The sequence below is a fragment of the Ictalurus furcatus genome, chromosome 19 (genome assembly GCF_023375685.1).
Source record: "Ictalurus furcatus strain D&B chromosome 19, Billie_1.0, whole genome shotgun sequence".
In the NCBI taxonomy this organism is placed as follows: Eukaryota; Metazoa; Chordata; class Actinopteri; order Siluriformes; family Ictaluridae; genus Ictalurus; species Ictalurus furcatus.
The window spans coordinates 1,609,532-1,628,840 of NC_071273.1; the positions used below are offsets into that span (position 1 = coordinate 1,609,532).

The following is a 19,309-nucleotide window of genomic DNA, read 5'->3' on the forward strand; positions in this document are numbered from 1 at the left end:
CCAGTGAAAATGAATCCCTCACACTGCAGAAAACTGCAAGGCCTATGCAGTGGTGGGTCTTGCTTGTGGATCACTGCAGACAATGGCAGTGTTGCAGGCCTACCAAGCAGACCTGCTGAGTGAGCTCGACATACAGCAGCATTCAGCCAGTTCCATCCCTCTTGTGTCAAGTTCACCCAGGCATCCACGAATGGAGCCTGGGCCAGCGCTAGTGCAAGGGAGGCACGGAGGGTGAGTACGGCAGTCCGCCTCCCCCCGCAGGGGAGGAGGCGCCAAACAGACAAAGGAGGAGCAGTCCTGAGGGGCCGTGGAGGGATGTTTCACGGGACATGAGGTTGTTAGGGCAGTTAGCCCCGAGTACTACTGTAGGGCCTCCCATAGCAAAGGCTGCCCCAAGTTTTCAGTGTTCTCTGGTCAGCAAGCTGTCACAGGGCAACGGAAATCTGATGGTTTACCTCCAATAGAATGTGGAAAATTTAACATCACTAAAAGACCATCTGGCAGCATGGAAACTACTGCCAAATGTGTCTCCATGGGTTCTGTCTACCAAAGAAAAGGGTTAACGGGTCCAGTTCAGAGCTCGACCCCCCCGGGTCAGAGGTGCACTCACCACAGTAGTCAGCACAGAGCAGAGCCCAACGTTAGTACAGGATGTAAGATCCCTCTTGGACAAAGGGGCCATAGAACATGTACCCCTGTCCCTGAGGGAGGGAGGTTTTTACAGCCGTTATTTCCTGGTCCGCAAAAAAAGAGAGGAGTATGCGGCCAATTTTAGATCTGCATCATCTGACCTGTACTCTTCGGACATACAGGTTCAAGATGCTGGCGCCCAAACTTATCCTTCCACAGATTCAGATTGAGGACTGGATTGTGACACTAGATATAAAAGTTGCATATTTCCACATAGAAATATTGGGCAGTCACATGAAGTTCCTGAGGTTTGCGTTTGGAGGCAATGCATACCAATATTAGGTTCTTCACTTCAGGCTAGTTTCATCAAGATACTGTTCTCGCTCATATGAAGAGCTTGGGGCTCAGGTTGAACCTCACAAAAGTATGCTTTCTCCAGTGCAGTGGACAACTTTTCTAGGGGTTATACGGATTCTACTACGATGAGGGCGTTTCTATCCCCAACATGCGTAGGGCCAATCCCAATAAATAGGCATGATGTTACACAAGCTTCAGATACCGGTCACGTGCAAGGGTGATTCCCCACAGTGTTCAGCTAACGCAATGTTTCGTTCCCTTCTCAGGTAACAGGGTCACATGCATAACCCAAACATTTTCTTACCTGTATTTTGAGATCAGGGGTCTGGAGGTTAAGGGATCTTTTTTGTGAGCAGTACTAATCCTCAGCTGAGAACAGGCTCAATACCTTGATTCATTTGCATTATCAATAAAGTATGGTAACAGCTAAATTTATGAGTGTCATTCAATTTTGCACTATCAGGATATATTTCAACAATCATGGTGACTTGGAAATATGGTCTCCACTAGCTCTGGAGGAAACTTCCCAAGCAGTTCAGAATGTAAGGAAGTAGAACAGCAGGTTACATAGGACAATTAGTTCAACAATTTAGTAGAGGACCAACAGGAAACTTGACAAACAACTGAAATAACTGTGGGTGTGTAATGTAAGCTTTTTTTTGCAATTGCTGCAATCTGACATAAATTAATAATTTATCTTTTTTTTTTTTATTAAAAAATACAACTATTACATGATTATAGAACAGTTTATACATTCTAAATCATTATATTGAAATTTAAAGCTAGTTTCCAGTTGTATACTGTGAATTACTCGTCTGTATGGAGTGGTATAATGGCATCCTATATTGTGTTATTGAAACCATACTTTGTGTCACAGAATGGCTAGTCCGGAGAAGTGGCAAGGCAATGAGAAACTTCCAGTTGAGAAAAAAGAAGAAAAGATTGAAATGAAATCAATTACCTCAAATGAAGAAACTACAAAACCCACCAAGGCAAGTTATATTCACTCTCATACCTATATAGAGACATGATACTAGTTATTAAGAGAACCAGACCAGTTGAATGAGTCTTTTTGTTAAGGCCTTTTAAAAATCTTGGTCAGAATAGATAGATTTTGTCAGAGTACCAGACCATAAGTTCAATCTATAATCATAATGCAGAGAGTCAGACTGGGAAACACATACAGTGCTGTGAAAACATATTTGCCTCTATCCTGATTTCTTCTGTTTTTGTGTATATCTCATTAAATTGTTTCAGAAACCTGAGTACACAAAAAAAATACAGTTTTTAAATAATAGTGTTATTTACTGAAGCAAAAAAAGTTATCCAATACCAACTGGGCCTGTGTGAAAATGTATTTGCCCCTGTAGTTACTTATTCTCCAAATCTATGAAACTGCATTCATAATGGGGTTCAGTTGGACTAAATGAAACCAGGCCTGATTACTGCAAACCCTGTTCAATCAAATCAACATTTAAATAGAACTTTTTCAACAGCAGTTGGTTAAAAAGATCTTACCTAGTACCACACTATACTGAAGTTGAAAGAAATTCCAGAAATGATGAGGAAGAAGGTGATTGAAATACATCATTCTGGGAAGGGTTGCAAAGTTATTTCAAAGGCTCTGGGACTCCGAAAGACCACAGTGCGAGCCATTATTTCCAAATGGAAAAACTCGGCACAGTAGTGAACCTTCCCAGAAGTGAACAACCTTCCAAAAAACATGGCCAGCCTTCCTGGGCAACTTGCAGTAATTGAGGGAAACATGAATTCTGCACTCTACCAGAAAATCCTAAAGGAAGTGTCAGTCTGTAAGCTGACTGAACTCAAGCGCAACTGGATTATGCAGCAAGGCAGTGATCCAAAGCATAGGAGTAAGTCCTAGTCCTAGAAGTAAGTGAAAGACTGATCTCCAGTTATCTGAAGCATTTGGTTGCATTTATTGCAGCTAAAGGTGGCACACCAAGACTTTAATTTTAAGGGGGTAATTTGTTTTTCACAGGTTGTTGGAACCTTTTTTTCCACCTTCAATAAAAAAATTATAATAAAAAACTGTATTGTGTGTTTACTCAGGTTGCCTTTGTTTTATGTTATATTTTGTTTGAAGATCTAAAAATATTTAGTATGAGAGATAAACCAAAACAGAAGAAATCAAATGCACCTCTAGTAACCGAAGCCCCCATGGATTTGCCAAAGAGCTACAAAATACATCAGCTTTGATGGCAGGGGTGTGCTTAGACACTTATAGTGGTCTTAGATTGGTCAAAAAGTTAAAATTCCAAATACAGTATAGGCCGCTAAACTATAGCAACCAATAATCAAACATAATAAAATACAGTTTAAATATTAAAATAATTGATTTAAAACAAGAACTAAATATAACTTAGCTTTGAATCAAAACTCTAGCTATAAAAGAAGCAATACAGTGCAAAACAGTAAGAAACACGTTATTTCTAAACGCATCCAAACTAGCACTCGATCAAAGATCAATTTAGCCAGCTCTGACTTCACCCGAATTCGAAAATGGCTTTGAGGAGAGAGTGAATGAAGCTCCAGGTTTCTAGCACTGTATGCTATTTCACAGACCATGGCATGAATGAACCATCAACTTATTCATTTAACCTTCGCTTCGTTTAGAAAGGTTTTTGTCACGTTTCAAAGTAAAAACGGAAGCAAAGGCACATTCTTAAACATTTAATAACAAACAAACATACGAAACACTCTACAACTAGGAAACAAAACACTGTGGCAAAGACAAAATACGGCAGCGTAGACAAAGGTATAGTGAGACGATAACGTGAGACAAAGAATGCATTGCAAACTGTAGCTGTGTTTACATGGACAACAATAATCCACTCTTAATCCGATTAAGACCATACTCTAATTAAGAAAATACCATGTAAACAGCAATTTTTACTTACCTTAATCTAATTAAGGTCATAATCGAAGTAAGCAATAATCTAATTAAGACAGGTGGAGTACTCCTGTTTTAGTCGCATTATGGACGTGTAGTAGTGACATGTAAACACCTTAATCACATTATGAACGTTGTATGGGAGTTTTCACCGCATTTTGCGACAGGACACGATCACACACGGCAGTTTTACGTTTTACGGAGAACAACAGAGTTCAGCTGTGTCCCAAATCGCATACTTTCCTACTATAGGCCTGTAGTGGGGAAAAATACATGTATCTCGGCTACTATATAGACGGTAACTACACGATTTGGGACACACGCACCGCTTCAAGCAGTTGTCTATTAGCACTGACGGGAACCTATAAGCATAACTTAGGTTTTACCGCTATTCAGGCACAGAAAATTATTGTTCATCCATGTTTTTTATCTCAGAAATACAGTCAGAAAGAAAACAAACGGTTTTCACCAGATTTTGAGTGAATGTAGATTTGGGTATTGCCAGCATAAAAGTGATAATGGAGGCCGAGTGATCACAGCAGATGCCCAAGTGGAGATAAATATTGAAAAGTAAAGGGCCTAAAACTGATCCCTGAGGAACACCAGTGGGCACAGAGCAATCAAGCGGTTGATTTCATGCTAGATAGCTCCCTTGTGAGAGCCCCAGAATCAAGCAGTGAGAAATGAGTGAAAGAAACACCAGCGAACCCAGACGGACGAAGGAGTGAAGTGGCTAAGTCAGGTGTAACAGAAATTTGTTTGCTAACATTATCAATCTTAGAATTAAAAAAGTGAAGAAAAAATTACGTAGCTGCTGAGAAAGAGGCAAGGTAGTAACATTATTAACTTGAAACAATCTGTTTATGGTTTGGAACAAGTGTCTGGGATTTCTTTGATTGTTTACAATAACCTGAGAGAAATAAGATGATCTTTCAGTCTCCATTAATACTCGGTAATCACCCAGAAGATCCTTCCACGCTTCATAGTAGATATTCAAGCCAGTAAGGTGCCATTTATGCTCCATTTTCCAACAAGCAGCCTTTCTAGTGTGCAGATTGTCATTATACCAGGGAGCAGAGCGGGTGAATGTAACCTTACGTGACCTTAGGGGAGTAAAAGTCAGGATTAGAAGCAAGAGCAGAGTTTAACTGCAGAACTTTCTCCTCCAGAGATGAGGGATGCAGATCGCTTAAGGTGGAAACAACAGAATTGGAGAAAACTGTCTGATCAATAGACTTCCGTTTCTGGAAGGTTACTGTTTGGATATTACAGTATCTCACAAAAGTGAGTACACCCCACACATTTTTGTAAATATTTGATTATATCTTTTCATGTGACAACACTGAAGAAATGACACTTTGCTACAATGTAAAGTACAGATTGTACAGAGTGTACTGCTTATATAACAGTGTAAATTTGCTGTCCCCTCAAAATAACTCAACACACAGCCATTAATGTCTAAACCGCTGGCAACAAAAGTGAGTACACCGCTAAGTGAAAATGTCCAAATTGGGCCCAATTAGCCATTTTCCCTCCCCGGTGTCATGTGACTCGTTACTGTTACAAGGGCTCAGGTGTGAATGGGGAGCAGGTGTGTTAAATTTGGTGTCATCGCTCTCACACTCCCTCATACTGGTCGCTGGAAGTTCAACATGGCACCTCATGGCAAAGAACTCTCTGAGGATCTGAAAAAAAGAATTGTTGCTCTACATAAAGATGGCCTAGGCTATAAGAAGCTTGCCAAGACCCTGACACTGAGCTGCAGCACGGTGGCCAAGACCATACAGCGGTTTAACAGGACAGGTTCCACTCAGAACAGGCCTCGCCATGGTTGACCAAAGAAGTTGAGTGCATGTGCTCAGCCTCATATCCAGAGGTTGTGTTTGGGAAATGGACATATGAGTGCTGCCAGCATTGCTGTAGAGGTTGAAGGGGTGGGAGCTCAGCCTGTCAGTGCTCAGACCATATGCCACACACTGCATCAAATTGGTCTGTATAGCTGTCATCCCACAAGGAAGCCTTTTCTAAAGATGATGCACAAGAAAGCCCTCAAACAGTTTGCTGAAGACAAGCAGACTAAGGATTACTGGAACCATGTCCTGTAGTCTGATGAGACCAAGATAAACTTATTTGGTTCAGATGGTGTCAAGCGTGTGTGGCGGCAACCAGGTGAGAAGTACAAAGACAAGTGTGTCTTGACTACAGTCAAACATGGTGGTGGGGGTGTCATGGTCTGGGGCTGCATGAGTGCTGCCGGCATTGGGGAGCTACAGTTCATTGAGAGAACCATGAATGCGAACATGTACTGTGACATACTGAAGCAGAGCATGATCCCCTCCCTTCGGAGACTGGGCCGCAGGGCAGTATTCCAGTATGATAACGACCTCCAAGACGACCTCTGCCTTGCTAAAGAAGCTGAGGGTGAAGGTGATGGACTGGCCGAGCATGTCTCCAGACCTAAACCCTATTGAGCATCTGTGGGGCATCCTCAAATGGAAGGTGGAGGAGCACAGGGTCTTTAACATCCACCAGCTCCGTGATGTTGTCATGGAGGAGTGGAAGAGGACTCCAGTGGCAACCTGTGAAGCTCTGATGAACTCCATGCCCAAGAGGGTTAAGGCAGTGCTGGAAAATAATGGTGGCCACACAAAATATTGACACTTTGGGCCCAATTTGGACATTTTCACTTAGAGGTGTACTCACTTTTGTTGCCAGCGGTTTAGACATTAATGGCTGTGTGTTGAGTTATTTTTAGGGGACAGCAAATTTACACTATTACACAAGCTGTACACTCACTACTTTACATTGTAGCAAAGTGTCATTTCTTCAGTGTTGTCACATGAAAAGATATAATCAAATATTTACAAAAAAGGTGAAGGGTACTCTCGTCCTTCAGGAAATCACTCAACAAACACACACATACCACACAAGACATATCTTGGCTGTTGTTAAATACACTTCTAATAATCAGCCACAATAATCATACTAGTAGTACTATACTAATGCATGCTAAATAAATCAAACAATTAGTGTCAACTTTGTGATTATAAGCATGATAAGTTCAGAAGAAAACATGGCAGAAAAATAGGTGATTGCAGTTGTTTTAAAAATGTATTACTTTTCACAGTCAATGTGCCTGTAGGCTATATGGAGTGTTCTGATTTGGGATGTGTACATTAAAAAGAACACAGGGTTCCTGGGTGAAAGAGCAAAAGGTCTCATTCCAAAGGGGTCCTTACTTCCTTCCTGACGTTATCAACTTTACTATCTTGTTGGGTGAGCCATCTGTTGTATGGGTTTTACAGAGGTTTCCGTGGTTGAGAGGGTTCAGCCCTTGTTCAGGGATGTATCTAGCACTTGTCCTAGTGGTTCAAGATAGGTGAGATAAGGCAGACACAAACAGGCAGTAATTAATTCGGCTCCTTGGTGGAAGGTCCAACAGGAGTCTGGCACTGAGCTCACCTCCTATATATGATGAGGATGCTGGAGTGGCTGGATCTGTGAGGTTCTTTTGAGTCCAACACAGAATCACTGGATAAATCAAAGTTGTCATCTGTCAAGGGGGACCTTGTTTATTTAGACTTGTCTTTAGGGTTTTGGTGTTGTCTTCACTAGGAAATCACTCGCTGTTGCTAAAAATGGCCCCACACAGACAGCCCAAAGATCAATAAGATTACTGAGGATGGTACCAATTAAAAACCATGAAGATGGCTTTGAACAGCAACTGATATGAACAGTTTTGCTATGATGGCTTAGGACAGTTGCTACAATAGTTTTAGGACTGCAATTGCTTTTGAGATTGATACAAACATGGGACATTTTATGTCACTGACATATCCTCAGCCATTCCCACTATATGGTGATTTTCATGGAACTTCCACAAGATGTCTCACTTAGATTTGATTCAGTGACTTACCACTGGGTTAATGTTGGCAAGTAAATTAATAAATCCAGGACTTGTGCACTGAGGAGATGGAGCAGACCTGGGAAATTTAAGCAAACAATCTGCCAACGACAAGTTTACTTCTACCTAGTGAAGTCAAACAGCCCTCTGGTGGTGCATGACAGATCTAACACCCTTTTGCACACATTTCCACATCTGTTACTGACTCTGCCTATGCTACACAACATTTGTGAATCAGACCAAAGTGACTTTTCCACTTCTGTTCTCATTAGTTGTTGCAGATCTCGTAAAAACATTGTAAAACATGAACAAAAAGGCAAACTATTTGAAGCTCATGACCTGTATCTGCATCATTTTATACATTGTGCTGCTTACACATGATTGACTGATTATATATGAGTGGAAAAGGAGCAGCACCTGATAAAGGACTTTTCTCCTCCCAATGCATTTCCAATGTTACAATTAAGCAAAAGTTATTAGAGGCCAGTTGAACAGAATACACCCTCCTTCTCTGTTTTTATATATCAGTGCCTAAATAACAACTGTGTGACCCTCACCAACTTCTATGATCAAACAATTAACCTCAGGTGACAACAAAAAATAAAAAAGATTTCAATATGTAGTAAGTTTTTTCCAAAAACATAAACCACCTATTTGTTGTCACCTGAGGTTATTTTTTCGTTCATAGAAGTTCGTAAGGACCACAAAATTGTTATGTAGGCTCTCACAAATAAACAGGGCCTAACATAAAATTGAAGGAGGTTGTGCTTTCTTTTTCCCATGACTGGCTGTCATGATGTAGCTCTTGGGTTTTTCTTTATATCTGTAAACATTAAAACAGTCTGACCTTGGACTGAATTTGTCTCAAAGGCTTTCCACTTGTAAAAATTACATTTTAAACATAAAAACTGCAAACATTATATATACAATATTTAAGTTCACCATAGATTTGGAGTTGATTCCGCTAATATACATCTGTATGTGACGACACAATCATTTATACTGCAGCATAATTTTAAAATCAAGTTCTACTGAACTTACAGAATTCATTCAATGTTATACAACATTCTTTGTCACAGTAGAAACTAGGGATGCACCGAAATGAAAATTCTTGGCCGAAGCCGAAACCGAATATAATGAAAAACTAGGCCGAAAGCCGAAGGCCGAAACCGAACACGATTTTTCGCGTTTTTTTCCATTTATTTTGCCATTTTTTTCACAATTGCATAAATTAAATAATCAAAATGTGCTTTTTACTATTTTGCCTTGCTTTTCAAAGAAAAAATTAATTACAAAAACTATCATTTCAAAATATTTATTTAACACTGAATTTTTTTTTTTCATTCCACCAGGCATAGGCTACCAACAAGGCACAATATAATTTTAAATAAATAAATGAGTAAAATAAAAATATTTTTATGTGGTCATCTTTGAGCCCCCCTTGAATAGCCTGTGTTAGGCCTATAACTGACTGCTGAAAGAATGTAACACTCTGTAGCCTACAATAAAAAAGTGCATTAAAAAGTGCATTGACAACAGTGCAGAAAATGGTTCTATTCGGTTATATACGGCTGATTATATTGGGCATATATACCACTCGCGTCCCTGTGCACCTCGCGGAGTATTAGAGTAGATAGAGTATAGTTAGATATGTTGTTAATGTTATGTTCCTTGATAGATTTAGTTAGTTTAAACTATAGATTAGTTCATTTAGTCCCCACTGGTTTTTCTGCTCCCAGTCCATAGTACTAGTACATGTTTCTTATTTTGTGTTTTGACCCTGTTTTCTGTGACCGCGACTTTGATTCCTACTTGGCCCCGTTTATGCCTGTTTGCCGATCACCCGACCCTTTGCCTGTCTTGACTACGTTTTTTGGATTATGATTTGGATTTGTCTGCCTGCCCTTAAATAAATACGTCTTTACCTGCTTCCGTACTTTACTCCCTTACGTCTCGTGACATGACAGAATACTCCGGGAACAGAAACGAAAAAGTAAACATCCAAAGAGCACGTAGCTCATGCATGTGCGCGCCCCTTCATCGAGGTTGTGACATTCGCGCGTCTCACTCTGGTTGCTAGGCTATTTGGCGCGTCATCAAACATGCCATTGTTCGGTCAAATTTATTCGGCATTTTCACTTATTTCAACTAGGGATGCACCGAATGTTCGGCAACTGAAATTATTCGGCCGAAAATAGCAAAAAAAGCATTTTCGGTGTTTGGCCGAATAATTACGGTTGCTGAACATTTGGTGCATCCCTAGTTGAAACTGATTTTATATTCACAAAAGACAAAATATATGATTTTTAGTTGCACTCGTTCTAAGGTAACAGATGGGATAATTTCAACTTTAGACAGAACAACCATTGAGAGTTAGTTCTTATAAATACTTAGGTATATGGATGGATGAAAAGCTAGCTTTTATTGTACACACTGATAATCTGTTGAATAAGCTTAAACCTAAATTGGGGTTCTTTTATCGTTTAAAAAACTGCTTTTCTAATGAGGCTAGAAAGAAAAGAGTGGAGAGTACTTTTTTATCTATAATGGATTATGGTGATCTTGTTTATATGCATGCGGCTTCATCTTTATTACGGAAACTGGACTCTGTCTATCATGCAGCGTTACGCTTTGTTTGTTGTGCAGATTCACATACTCATCACTGTATACTGTATGAATCATTGACATGGATATCTTAGAATCATAGGAGGAAATTGCATATGTATATGTTCATTGCTAAGGCACTTCTAGGTAAATTGCCCTCTTACATTTCTAATCTTTTAACTTTTTATACAAATAGTTATTGTATTAGATCTTAATCACACATTCAGTTAAAAGTCCCAAAGATACACTCATAATTTGGCAAACATGCTTTCTTCTTTTTATGCTAACTGGGCCTTGAATGATCTGGAAAATGTAGTTAAACTAGAGATATTGCCACCTTTGAGTACTTTTACACGGCTTTTACAAGTGGTGTTAAAGGAGTCTTGTAAGTGCTTTTCTCGATTTTACTCTTATTAATTGTTTTCTATGGGTATTGTTTTCTGTGATTATCTATATGTGCTGCCATCTTGACCAGGTCTCCCTGGAAGAAGAGATTGTGATATCTCAATGGGATCTTCCTGGTTAAATAAAGGATAGATAAACAAATAAATAAAAATAAATATAGAATGGTGATTTTCAAATTGTTTGGAGATGGCCTTATAACCCTTCCCAGATTGAGCAACAAAAATTGCTTTTCTGGGTTCATGGCTGATGTCCTTTCTTCTTAGCATGATGTAGAGTGCTCCAGAACACCAAACTGACAAAAGTTCTGCTTTTATAGAGGTAGACACTCTTCATGATGATAAACTAATCTTGTGCATTTCATTAGTACCATGTGGCTACTAATTATGCTCTTAATGATTGTGAAAGTAGTCAGGGTGTACTTATTCTTTCCCACCTGATTTCTGAATTTTGGTTTACTGTTTGATAAAAAAAAAAAAACAACATATATTTAATCTGTTGTGTTTTTAGTTGCCACCTGAAGTTAGTTGTTTGTTAAAAGACGCTGGTGAGCACCACACAGTCCAACCAATAAAAATGTGTTTTACATAACTTTTTAACTATGGCCCTCTTGTACTCTAATGGATCTTTCCTGAATATGCTCCAGTGCCACTGTTTTTAGTATTGCTGTTTGTATTTTTGCCATTGTCAGCTATCTTTAAAAAATGTGACTTGTGATTTGCAGATCAATATTGATGACAACGATGAGAATTTATATCCAGTGAACGACTTCCCAGGTACCACAGCACCGGTTGGTTTTAAAATAAAAGAATAATGTATGTGATGTCTGATGTATCTGAAGTCCTGAATGGTAAGGTGAATAAAAACATGTCCCCGAATAAAAATTTCCACTTTAATTTTTCTACTTTGGCAACACAAACAAAAAGAGTTATAATAAATTCCAACTTTACAACCAGTTTTACCATTTTAACCAAACTAAAATTATCCACCAAATTAAAATGATATATTTTTATTTAATTTTATTTTACTGTTGAACTGTGTCAGAAATATAGTTTTTCCTTACCCTTTGTGGAACCAAGTTCTACTTTTTTGTATTATGGTTTCCTTCCAGAATTATTGGAGTATTCCCATGGGTTATTTTCTTATATGCCTATATGTCAAGCACAAATAGCAAAATCATCACCTCGTGATTGTAATCTATACAAGACTCCCACTATATCTCGCTCATCCTCTTTCCTAATATCATCTTGCTGAGGAGCAGAAGAAATATATATATTACAAAAGAAGGCAAGATCTTCTGTGGTGTGATCACTAGAAGAACAGCAGCCAACAGAGGAGAGGAGAGAATGATCACATTTAGTAAGTTATATAGCATGCTAGAGGAGTTGGCTGCAGGCACTGGCCAAATACAAGAGCTGTTTGTGACAATACAACTACACAGTGAAGTTCAGAGTTTAGGTGGAGTTTAGTACAGCTGCTACACATATAGAGATGGAAACTGATGTAATTTCAGTGACTAGTTCACAATCTTGAGGCCCAGTATTGTGCTGATAGTCGTATAATGGAGAATTCAGAATGTCATAGTGTAACCCCAGAACATAGTGCAGTAGCGATTAATGTGCTGCATGCCAGCATTAAGGCCTCCTTGGCAAAATTAATGTTTAATCCTCTGGATCTGGGACTGTGTATAATGGCTTGCTTATTATTACACAAAGTGTATTACACACTTGCAAGCAGTGTTGGGTAAGTTACTCAAAAAAAGTAATCTACCACATATTACCAATTATTACTTTACAATTGTGATCTGATTACATTACTGATTACTGCATGTAAAAAGTAATCAGATTACTAATTTCTTTACTTTCACATTACTTTCAAAACCTATCAAACTTACAAAAATACACTACAAAGTGAAACTCATCGTTCTTTCAGTGATTTTAGCGTGTGTCAAAAAAAGCATGATCAGAAAAAGTTGGATTTATCATAAAACTTGCCTCGGGTGTTGTCACTGTTTGTAGAACTACCAGACCGATAAAATATAAAACTTTTCTAAGTAGGCTCATTTGGTGTCGCTAGCCAAGGGGAGGCACAGCTAGGCTATCATTGTACTGCCATGCAAAGTATATTATCTTTCCTTATGCTCTGCTCATATCATGTTCACATAAACTGGAAGTCATATAGACATTTACACACCTTGTTTTCCTGCTCAGCATCAGAGGATGTTAGTGTTTCAGTTTCAACCCCTTTACTCGTTTAAAAAAAATAGGCATATATCTATTTTTCCTCACACTGACTGTGTGAGCTAGCGTTTGGCAGAATTGAGAGCTGTCAGCCAATAAGACACGATTATATCCACATATTTTCCTGTAAACCCTGTCTGATAGGTCTTGCCTCCGTTCACTGAAGATATAAAATTACAAGCGGTCTTCTTTTACTGGCGTTCAGTTTCATTGTGACAAACCGCTCCAAGTGAAGAATTATTCGGGGCTAAAGAAAAAATCTTCAGGGCAAAACATGATTTATTTTTAAAATGCATTTTACTTAATATTGTTTCTTAACAATAAATTTGTAACACAAATAATGAAATTTTATTGACATCAATAACTAATCAAATAACATAAATTTAAAATGTAATGCGTTACATTACTGCGTTATCACCCAACTTTGCGTTACACCTAACTCTGCTTGCCAGTGATTTTCTATGACAATTTGTATTGTGCCACACACAGTGGCACATTCACTCTAGGCCTGCAAAGAGCTAATGCCCACCAAAGAAGATTCAATGGGCAGAAAGATTTTTCAGCCAGTTGTCCAAATTATGGGAGCCATAGCACTGAGGCATGGGAAATCATTAGGGCTGGTGGCACAAATGGGAAAGCAAGTTTTCCACGCTCAAACACCATTACCAAAAGTTATGTTTATAAGTTATATCTGGATCATCTGAAATTGTTAGAACTCTTTATTACTTTACTAATCTTATCTGAGTTTAGTCTTAAAATACAGGTATAATCACCCCACCTTGGTGTGAAGTACCTGTTAACATGGATGCCATAGAAAGTGATTTTTAAATTCTCCCCTTTTCAAGCCTGTTCTTTTTCTCACACCCTAGGAGAGGATGAGGAGGAGGAGCCAGACATGCCAGTGGGCCCAAGGCCAAGGCCTCTTTCAGACATTCATCTGAAGGAGAAGGCTGTTCCTATGCCTGAAGCTAGAGCTTTCTTCATCTTCAGTCATACAAACAAGTAAAAGTGTCACTGACTCACACACTGGTTCTCTCTGCAAATAGCACCACAAACATGCACAGCAGGATGGTTTGAAGATGACATCAACTAAATAAACATGCAAATTGTATAAAGAGATAACATGCAGCAAAAGGGTTTGACTAAATATCTGCATCAACATTGTAAAATTGAGTTTGTAATTGTAATTTGCATACCAGTGACCCTCTGCAGGATCCACATTAATGTAATGTGTAAGGTTGACAGAGCCAACATACCCGTTTGATAATGGTATATTATTATTATTATTATTATTATTATTATTATTATTATTATTATTATTATTATGTTGGCTTCTTCTATTCCAGTTTGTACTGTTTAGATAATTATTTAGATAAAACCATGAGAATGGGCAGAGACATAGAGTCCATTAAGGAAGTGGGTGCTTGGTTTTGGGAAAATTTGGAATTACGATTGCAATGTAGCAATGCTCCAAATGTTTTATTTTTTCATAGGGAACACATGGGGAAGGTTTCAGCCATGTTAGCCACTCCCTGTAACATGATAGCACCCAAATTAAGATATTAGCAACTGTGCCATAACAACCACCTGATATGCAATAGTAACAACCTTGAAAACCCATAGCAACCACATATTTAAGATAGCAACCACCTAGCACCCACAAAGCAAAACCACAGAAACCTCCTGGAATACCTTAACAACCACTTAGCAACACTCCTAGCAACCACCTGGAATATCATAGCAACCACCTAGCAACACCATAGAAATCACCTTGGATACCATAGCAACAACCTAGAAACCACCTTGAATATCAGAGCAATAACAGATCATAACAGCCACCTAGCAACAACGTAGAATACCCTAGCAACTCCGTAACAACACACTAGCCTGGAATATCCTAGTAACCACCAAGAAACATCCACTTATTCACATATCACCCACCTAGCAATGACCAAGCAACCAACTGAAAAAGCATAGCCACCACCTAGCACCACCCTAGCAACTGCCTGGAATACCATAGCAACCACATAGCAACACCCCAGCAACAACCTGATATACTAACAACCTGATATACCAACCACCTAGTGGCCACCTAACAACACCTTAGCAACCACCTGATATACCATAGCAACCACCTACCAACAACCTAGCAACCACCTGGACTACAGTACAAACTGCCTACTGACCACCAAGCAAGACACTTGCAACCATCTGGGATACCATAGCAACCACCTAGCAACACCTACTAACACCAATTAACTAAATTAATTGTGTGTTAAATTAGGAAGTTATTGATAATTAAACTTGCCAGTATAAGAGGCTTCTTTTCCCATATAATAAATATATTAAAATGTATTTATTTATGTGTTTGTTTGTTTGTTTGTTTACTTGTTTGTTTATTTAATACATTAACAAACATGTTGTGTTGTGTCTGTTGTTGGTAAATTGCCTGCTCATTTGAATTGTTCTTCATTTGTATATTTCCCTAAATTCCATAAATGTATTCAAGACGGTATAGGATTGCCATTCAGGAAACTAACTTATTCTTAACTCTATTATACATAATCTACACAGTGAATATTCCTACAAGGGGGCATGAACATCAATACCTTCTTCTTTTCCTTCTCAGGTATAGAGTTTTGTGCCATAGGATTGTCAACCACAACATCTTCACCAATCTTATACTCTTCTTTATTCTGCTAAGTAGTATTTCTCTGGCTGCAGAGGACCCAGTAAAAAGTGACTCATTCAGGAATCAGGTACGTGGACATTTGTACATGTTAATGCTCAGGCATGTCTTAGCTATTATATTTCTGATCAACCACTGATATGTGCTTGTGCATTTTATGCTTACAGATTCTAGGTTATGCAGATCATGTTTTCACGGGTCTCTTCACCATAGAGATTATATTAAAGGTGAAATAACTTTTTAACACACTGGCATCTCCCTGATCCTTCCACAATCCCTCTATCTTTCTATGACTCACAAGCTTTATTCTTACACTTTATGTACATTTGGTTACTCTTATTTTCATTTGCTTTGGTATGTCCTGTGAGCAGATGACAGCATACGGAGCATTCCTCCATAGGGGTTCTTTCTGTCGTAACTACTTCAACATCCTGGATCTGGTGGTGGTCAGTGTCTCTCTCATCTCTTCTGGGATTCAGTGAGTAAAACCAAATCTAATAAACCCAATGATATGTTGCGCCGCTTTGGTGTAATCCCTTTACTTGGGGGAGCTACCCTGAGTTCTTCTCATTGATTAACTATCTATGATCTTAGGAAAATAGACTAACTTAAGGTGTAGACACTTATGTTTAACTTTTAAGTCAATAATCAAACCAATGTTTAAACCTTTAACCTTTTTACTAATGTAGACAAAGTATTTAACATAAAGTTCAGTCATCAAACATTCAGCTTCAGTTTTACATTATATACAGTTCTCAGAATCCCTTAAGAAGTTTTAAACGTCACAGATTAAACATGAGAAAATGTATGCACAACACAAGATATAGGCTATTCGCCCAGATTAACTAACAAAAACCGGCATTACCCCATCCAACAAACAAAATAATAGTACCAAGTTCCCCGTTGCAGGCCTGAATGTAGCTGGCGTACGTAGAAGCCTCAGACAAAATGGCTGCTTCACCACCAGGACAAGAACAAATAAATGATACCTTGATCAAGGATGGGGTCACGGATGGGCAAGATAAGAAGAAAAGGAGATTCACACATGGGTAGTCATCCGTGAAGTCCACAGCTCCTTTCTCCGTGACAAACACAGTCTCTGCACCTCCAGCCAGCTGTTCGCTAACTTATTAGCAAAGTCCACATGTGCACTAGTATCCAAGTCTTAACAGCTAGCTCTTAGCTATTATAATCTTTCCATGGTAATATAACGTCTCTCCGAGGTTATACTTTCCACAGATAGCTTATTCCACCAATAAAGTCACATATAGTGCACTGGTCGACCACTTAACTCGCAGCGATGGTACTTGAAAGAAACAAAAAACCCGCAGCTAGCGAATTCACACTCCTTCCACACGCTTCCTCTTCTCCCTCCTCTCTCACTTCCGCCATTTTTTCTCGACCTTCCGGTGACCTGTAACTCCCTCCTGATTGGTCCATTAACACATAAACATAAACTTACACCTTTACATCCCTTTTTTTCTGTACACACCTCACAATATTATTACAGCATTAAACTCCTTATGACTGTAATTTTTCCCAAACAACTATTTAAGAACTTATTCTATGAATGAATCAATTTAAATAATGACACTATTTTCCACCTCAGTACTGATATATTGGCCAAAATGAGCATAATTTGTAATGTATGGGGTTGAACAACATTGGGTCTGAATTATCTACCACCTGCTATTTATTTCAGAGCTTTGTCTCAACAAAATTTTAGTAAAAGAGGAAAGTTTGGATGGCAGTGATCCAAATTAATAATTCACATACAGGATACTTAAAATATGAATATACAAAGAAATGAATGCCAATGAAGAAATGCACACTAATCACCAAAGCATCAGTCAGACTAAAAATATGTATAGTCATGTAGAATCCACATATTGTGTACTGTGGGGCCCAAAACTTCCCAAATGTTTTTATATGACCAAATCTTGATATGTTCAGCTCGGCTATACAACTTCATGTGTCCCACAGGTCAAGTGCCATTAACGTTGTGAAGATTTTGAGAGTTCTTAGAGTCCTCAGACCCCTGAGAGCCATTAACAGGGCCAAGGGCCTCAAAGTGAGTCGGTCTCTCTCTCTCTCTCTCTCTCTCTCTCTCTCTCTCTCTCTCTCTCTCTCACACACACACACACACACACACACTTTATTCCAAGAGTTCTTAGTGCTAGTTCTTAGATTCTCTGTGCTGTTTATATTCATTTGCATGACACTCTAAAAAACTACTAAACTATATTCAATATATTAAATATCCTACCATCTTTTATGTTTTTTGTATCTCTGTAAATTCACAGCATGTAGTCCAGTGTGTATTTGTAGCAATCCGCACCATCGGGAACATTGTTATTGTCACCACTCTGCTGCAGTTTATGTTTGCCTGCATTGGAGTACAACTCTTTAAGGTGAGAATATACATACACACATGAACCATTCTGTATACAGATTAAATAGATTTTTAATCTCAGTACTTGATAATTTGTCATAGTTAGTGCGTTTCATTGAAAGCTTTGCTTTGAGAAAAACAACTGATTTACTCTGTTGTGACTTTCAGGGCAAGCTCTACTTTTGCACAGACTCTTCTAAGCCGACCCAGACAGAATGCAGGTAACAATCCGTTAACACCATTAGTTATTAGTTTATGGCTGTAGATAAGACACTTTGCAGTGGTTCTATGTTATTGTGCACTGGCACTGAATGCTACCACATTTAGTTAGCTCTGAAACTTTGAAAGCGAGTGTGCATTCCTGACTTTTTTCTGATCAATTCCACCTATTCCTGCTGTTTAAATATATATATATATATATATATATATATATATATATATATATATATATATATATATATATATATATATATTGATTGTGAATACCTGCTATATTTTTTAACACATTTACTTGTTTCTAGTCCTCAGTATGGTATAAACAAATTCATAATTGAATTTTATTTATTTGTAATAATCATGGTGGTTTGTAAAGTTTCCAAGCACAGAAAAGTCTTCAGGACAGAGGAGTTTACTTTTCCTGGTTTCTCTGTAAAATGCCAACCAGTGTTTTGTATATTGTTAACTACAAGAGAAAGAAAAGAAGATGCTGGTGTAGGATGCTTTGGTATAACGTAAGTGATAATAGGTACTAACTAGAGATGCACCGATACTAAATTTCTCAGCTGATACTGATAGCCGATTATTCAGAGTGATATCAGTTGATACAGATAACCGATACCGATAGTTCTGCCTTTTACACCTTCTTTTCAATTCATAATAATTAATTCCACAATTCTGAAAGAAATGCAAATAAAAACTTTATTCTCCCCATTTCAGCAAGTTGTTTCATTGTAACTGGTCTCAAACAGAAAACATATTACTCTAATTAACATTAACACATTAAATAAATTCTGAAGATTAAATTAAGATTTCTTAATGTATTGAATGTTATTAATTCATATTAACAGAATTAATTGACTGAATTCTAAAAAACCTCCTGTTAGTCTTCACATTCACTCATCACAAATTAAGCATTTCTACTTCATCATTGAACAATAAACTGGTAATATATAATATA

The 19,309-nt window shown here is 38.2% G+C and overlaps 1 protein-coding gene across 10 annotated transcripts in view; it reads left to right on the forward strand.

Moving 5' to 3' along the window:
* Nucleotides 1-19,309, forward strand: part of cacna1c (calcium channel, voltage-dependent, L type, alpha 1C subunit) — a 315,602-nt gene that overhangs the window by 184,293 nt on the left and 112,000 nt on the right. For all 10 annotated transcript variants that reach the window (XR_008388488.1, XR_008388489.1, XM_053649808.1 and 7 more), the window contains 9 exons: nt 1,865-1,979; nt 11,536-11,587; nt 13,921-14,053; nt 15,681-15,810; nt 15,908-15,967; nt 16,112-16,218; nt 17,724-17,811; nt 18,044-18,151; nt 18,301-18,353. Coding sequence is in view for 8 of the 10 variants with exons in the window: in XM_053649808.1 (XP_053505783.1) it covers nt 1,865-1,979; nt 11,536-11,587; nt 13,921-14,053; nt 15,681-15,810; nt 15,908-15,967; nt 16,112-16,218; nt 17,724-17,811; nt 18,044-18,151; nt 18,301-18,353 (846 nt within the window). In the remaining 2 variants the exon portion in view is untranslated. The remainder of the gene's footprint in view (nt 1-1,864; nt 1,980-11,535; nt 11,588-13,920; nt 14,054-15,680; nt 15,811-15,907; nt 15,968-16,111; nt 16,219-17,723; nt 17,812-18,043; nt 18,152-18,300; nt 18,354-19,309) is intronic.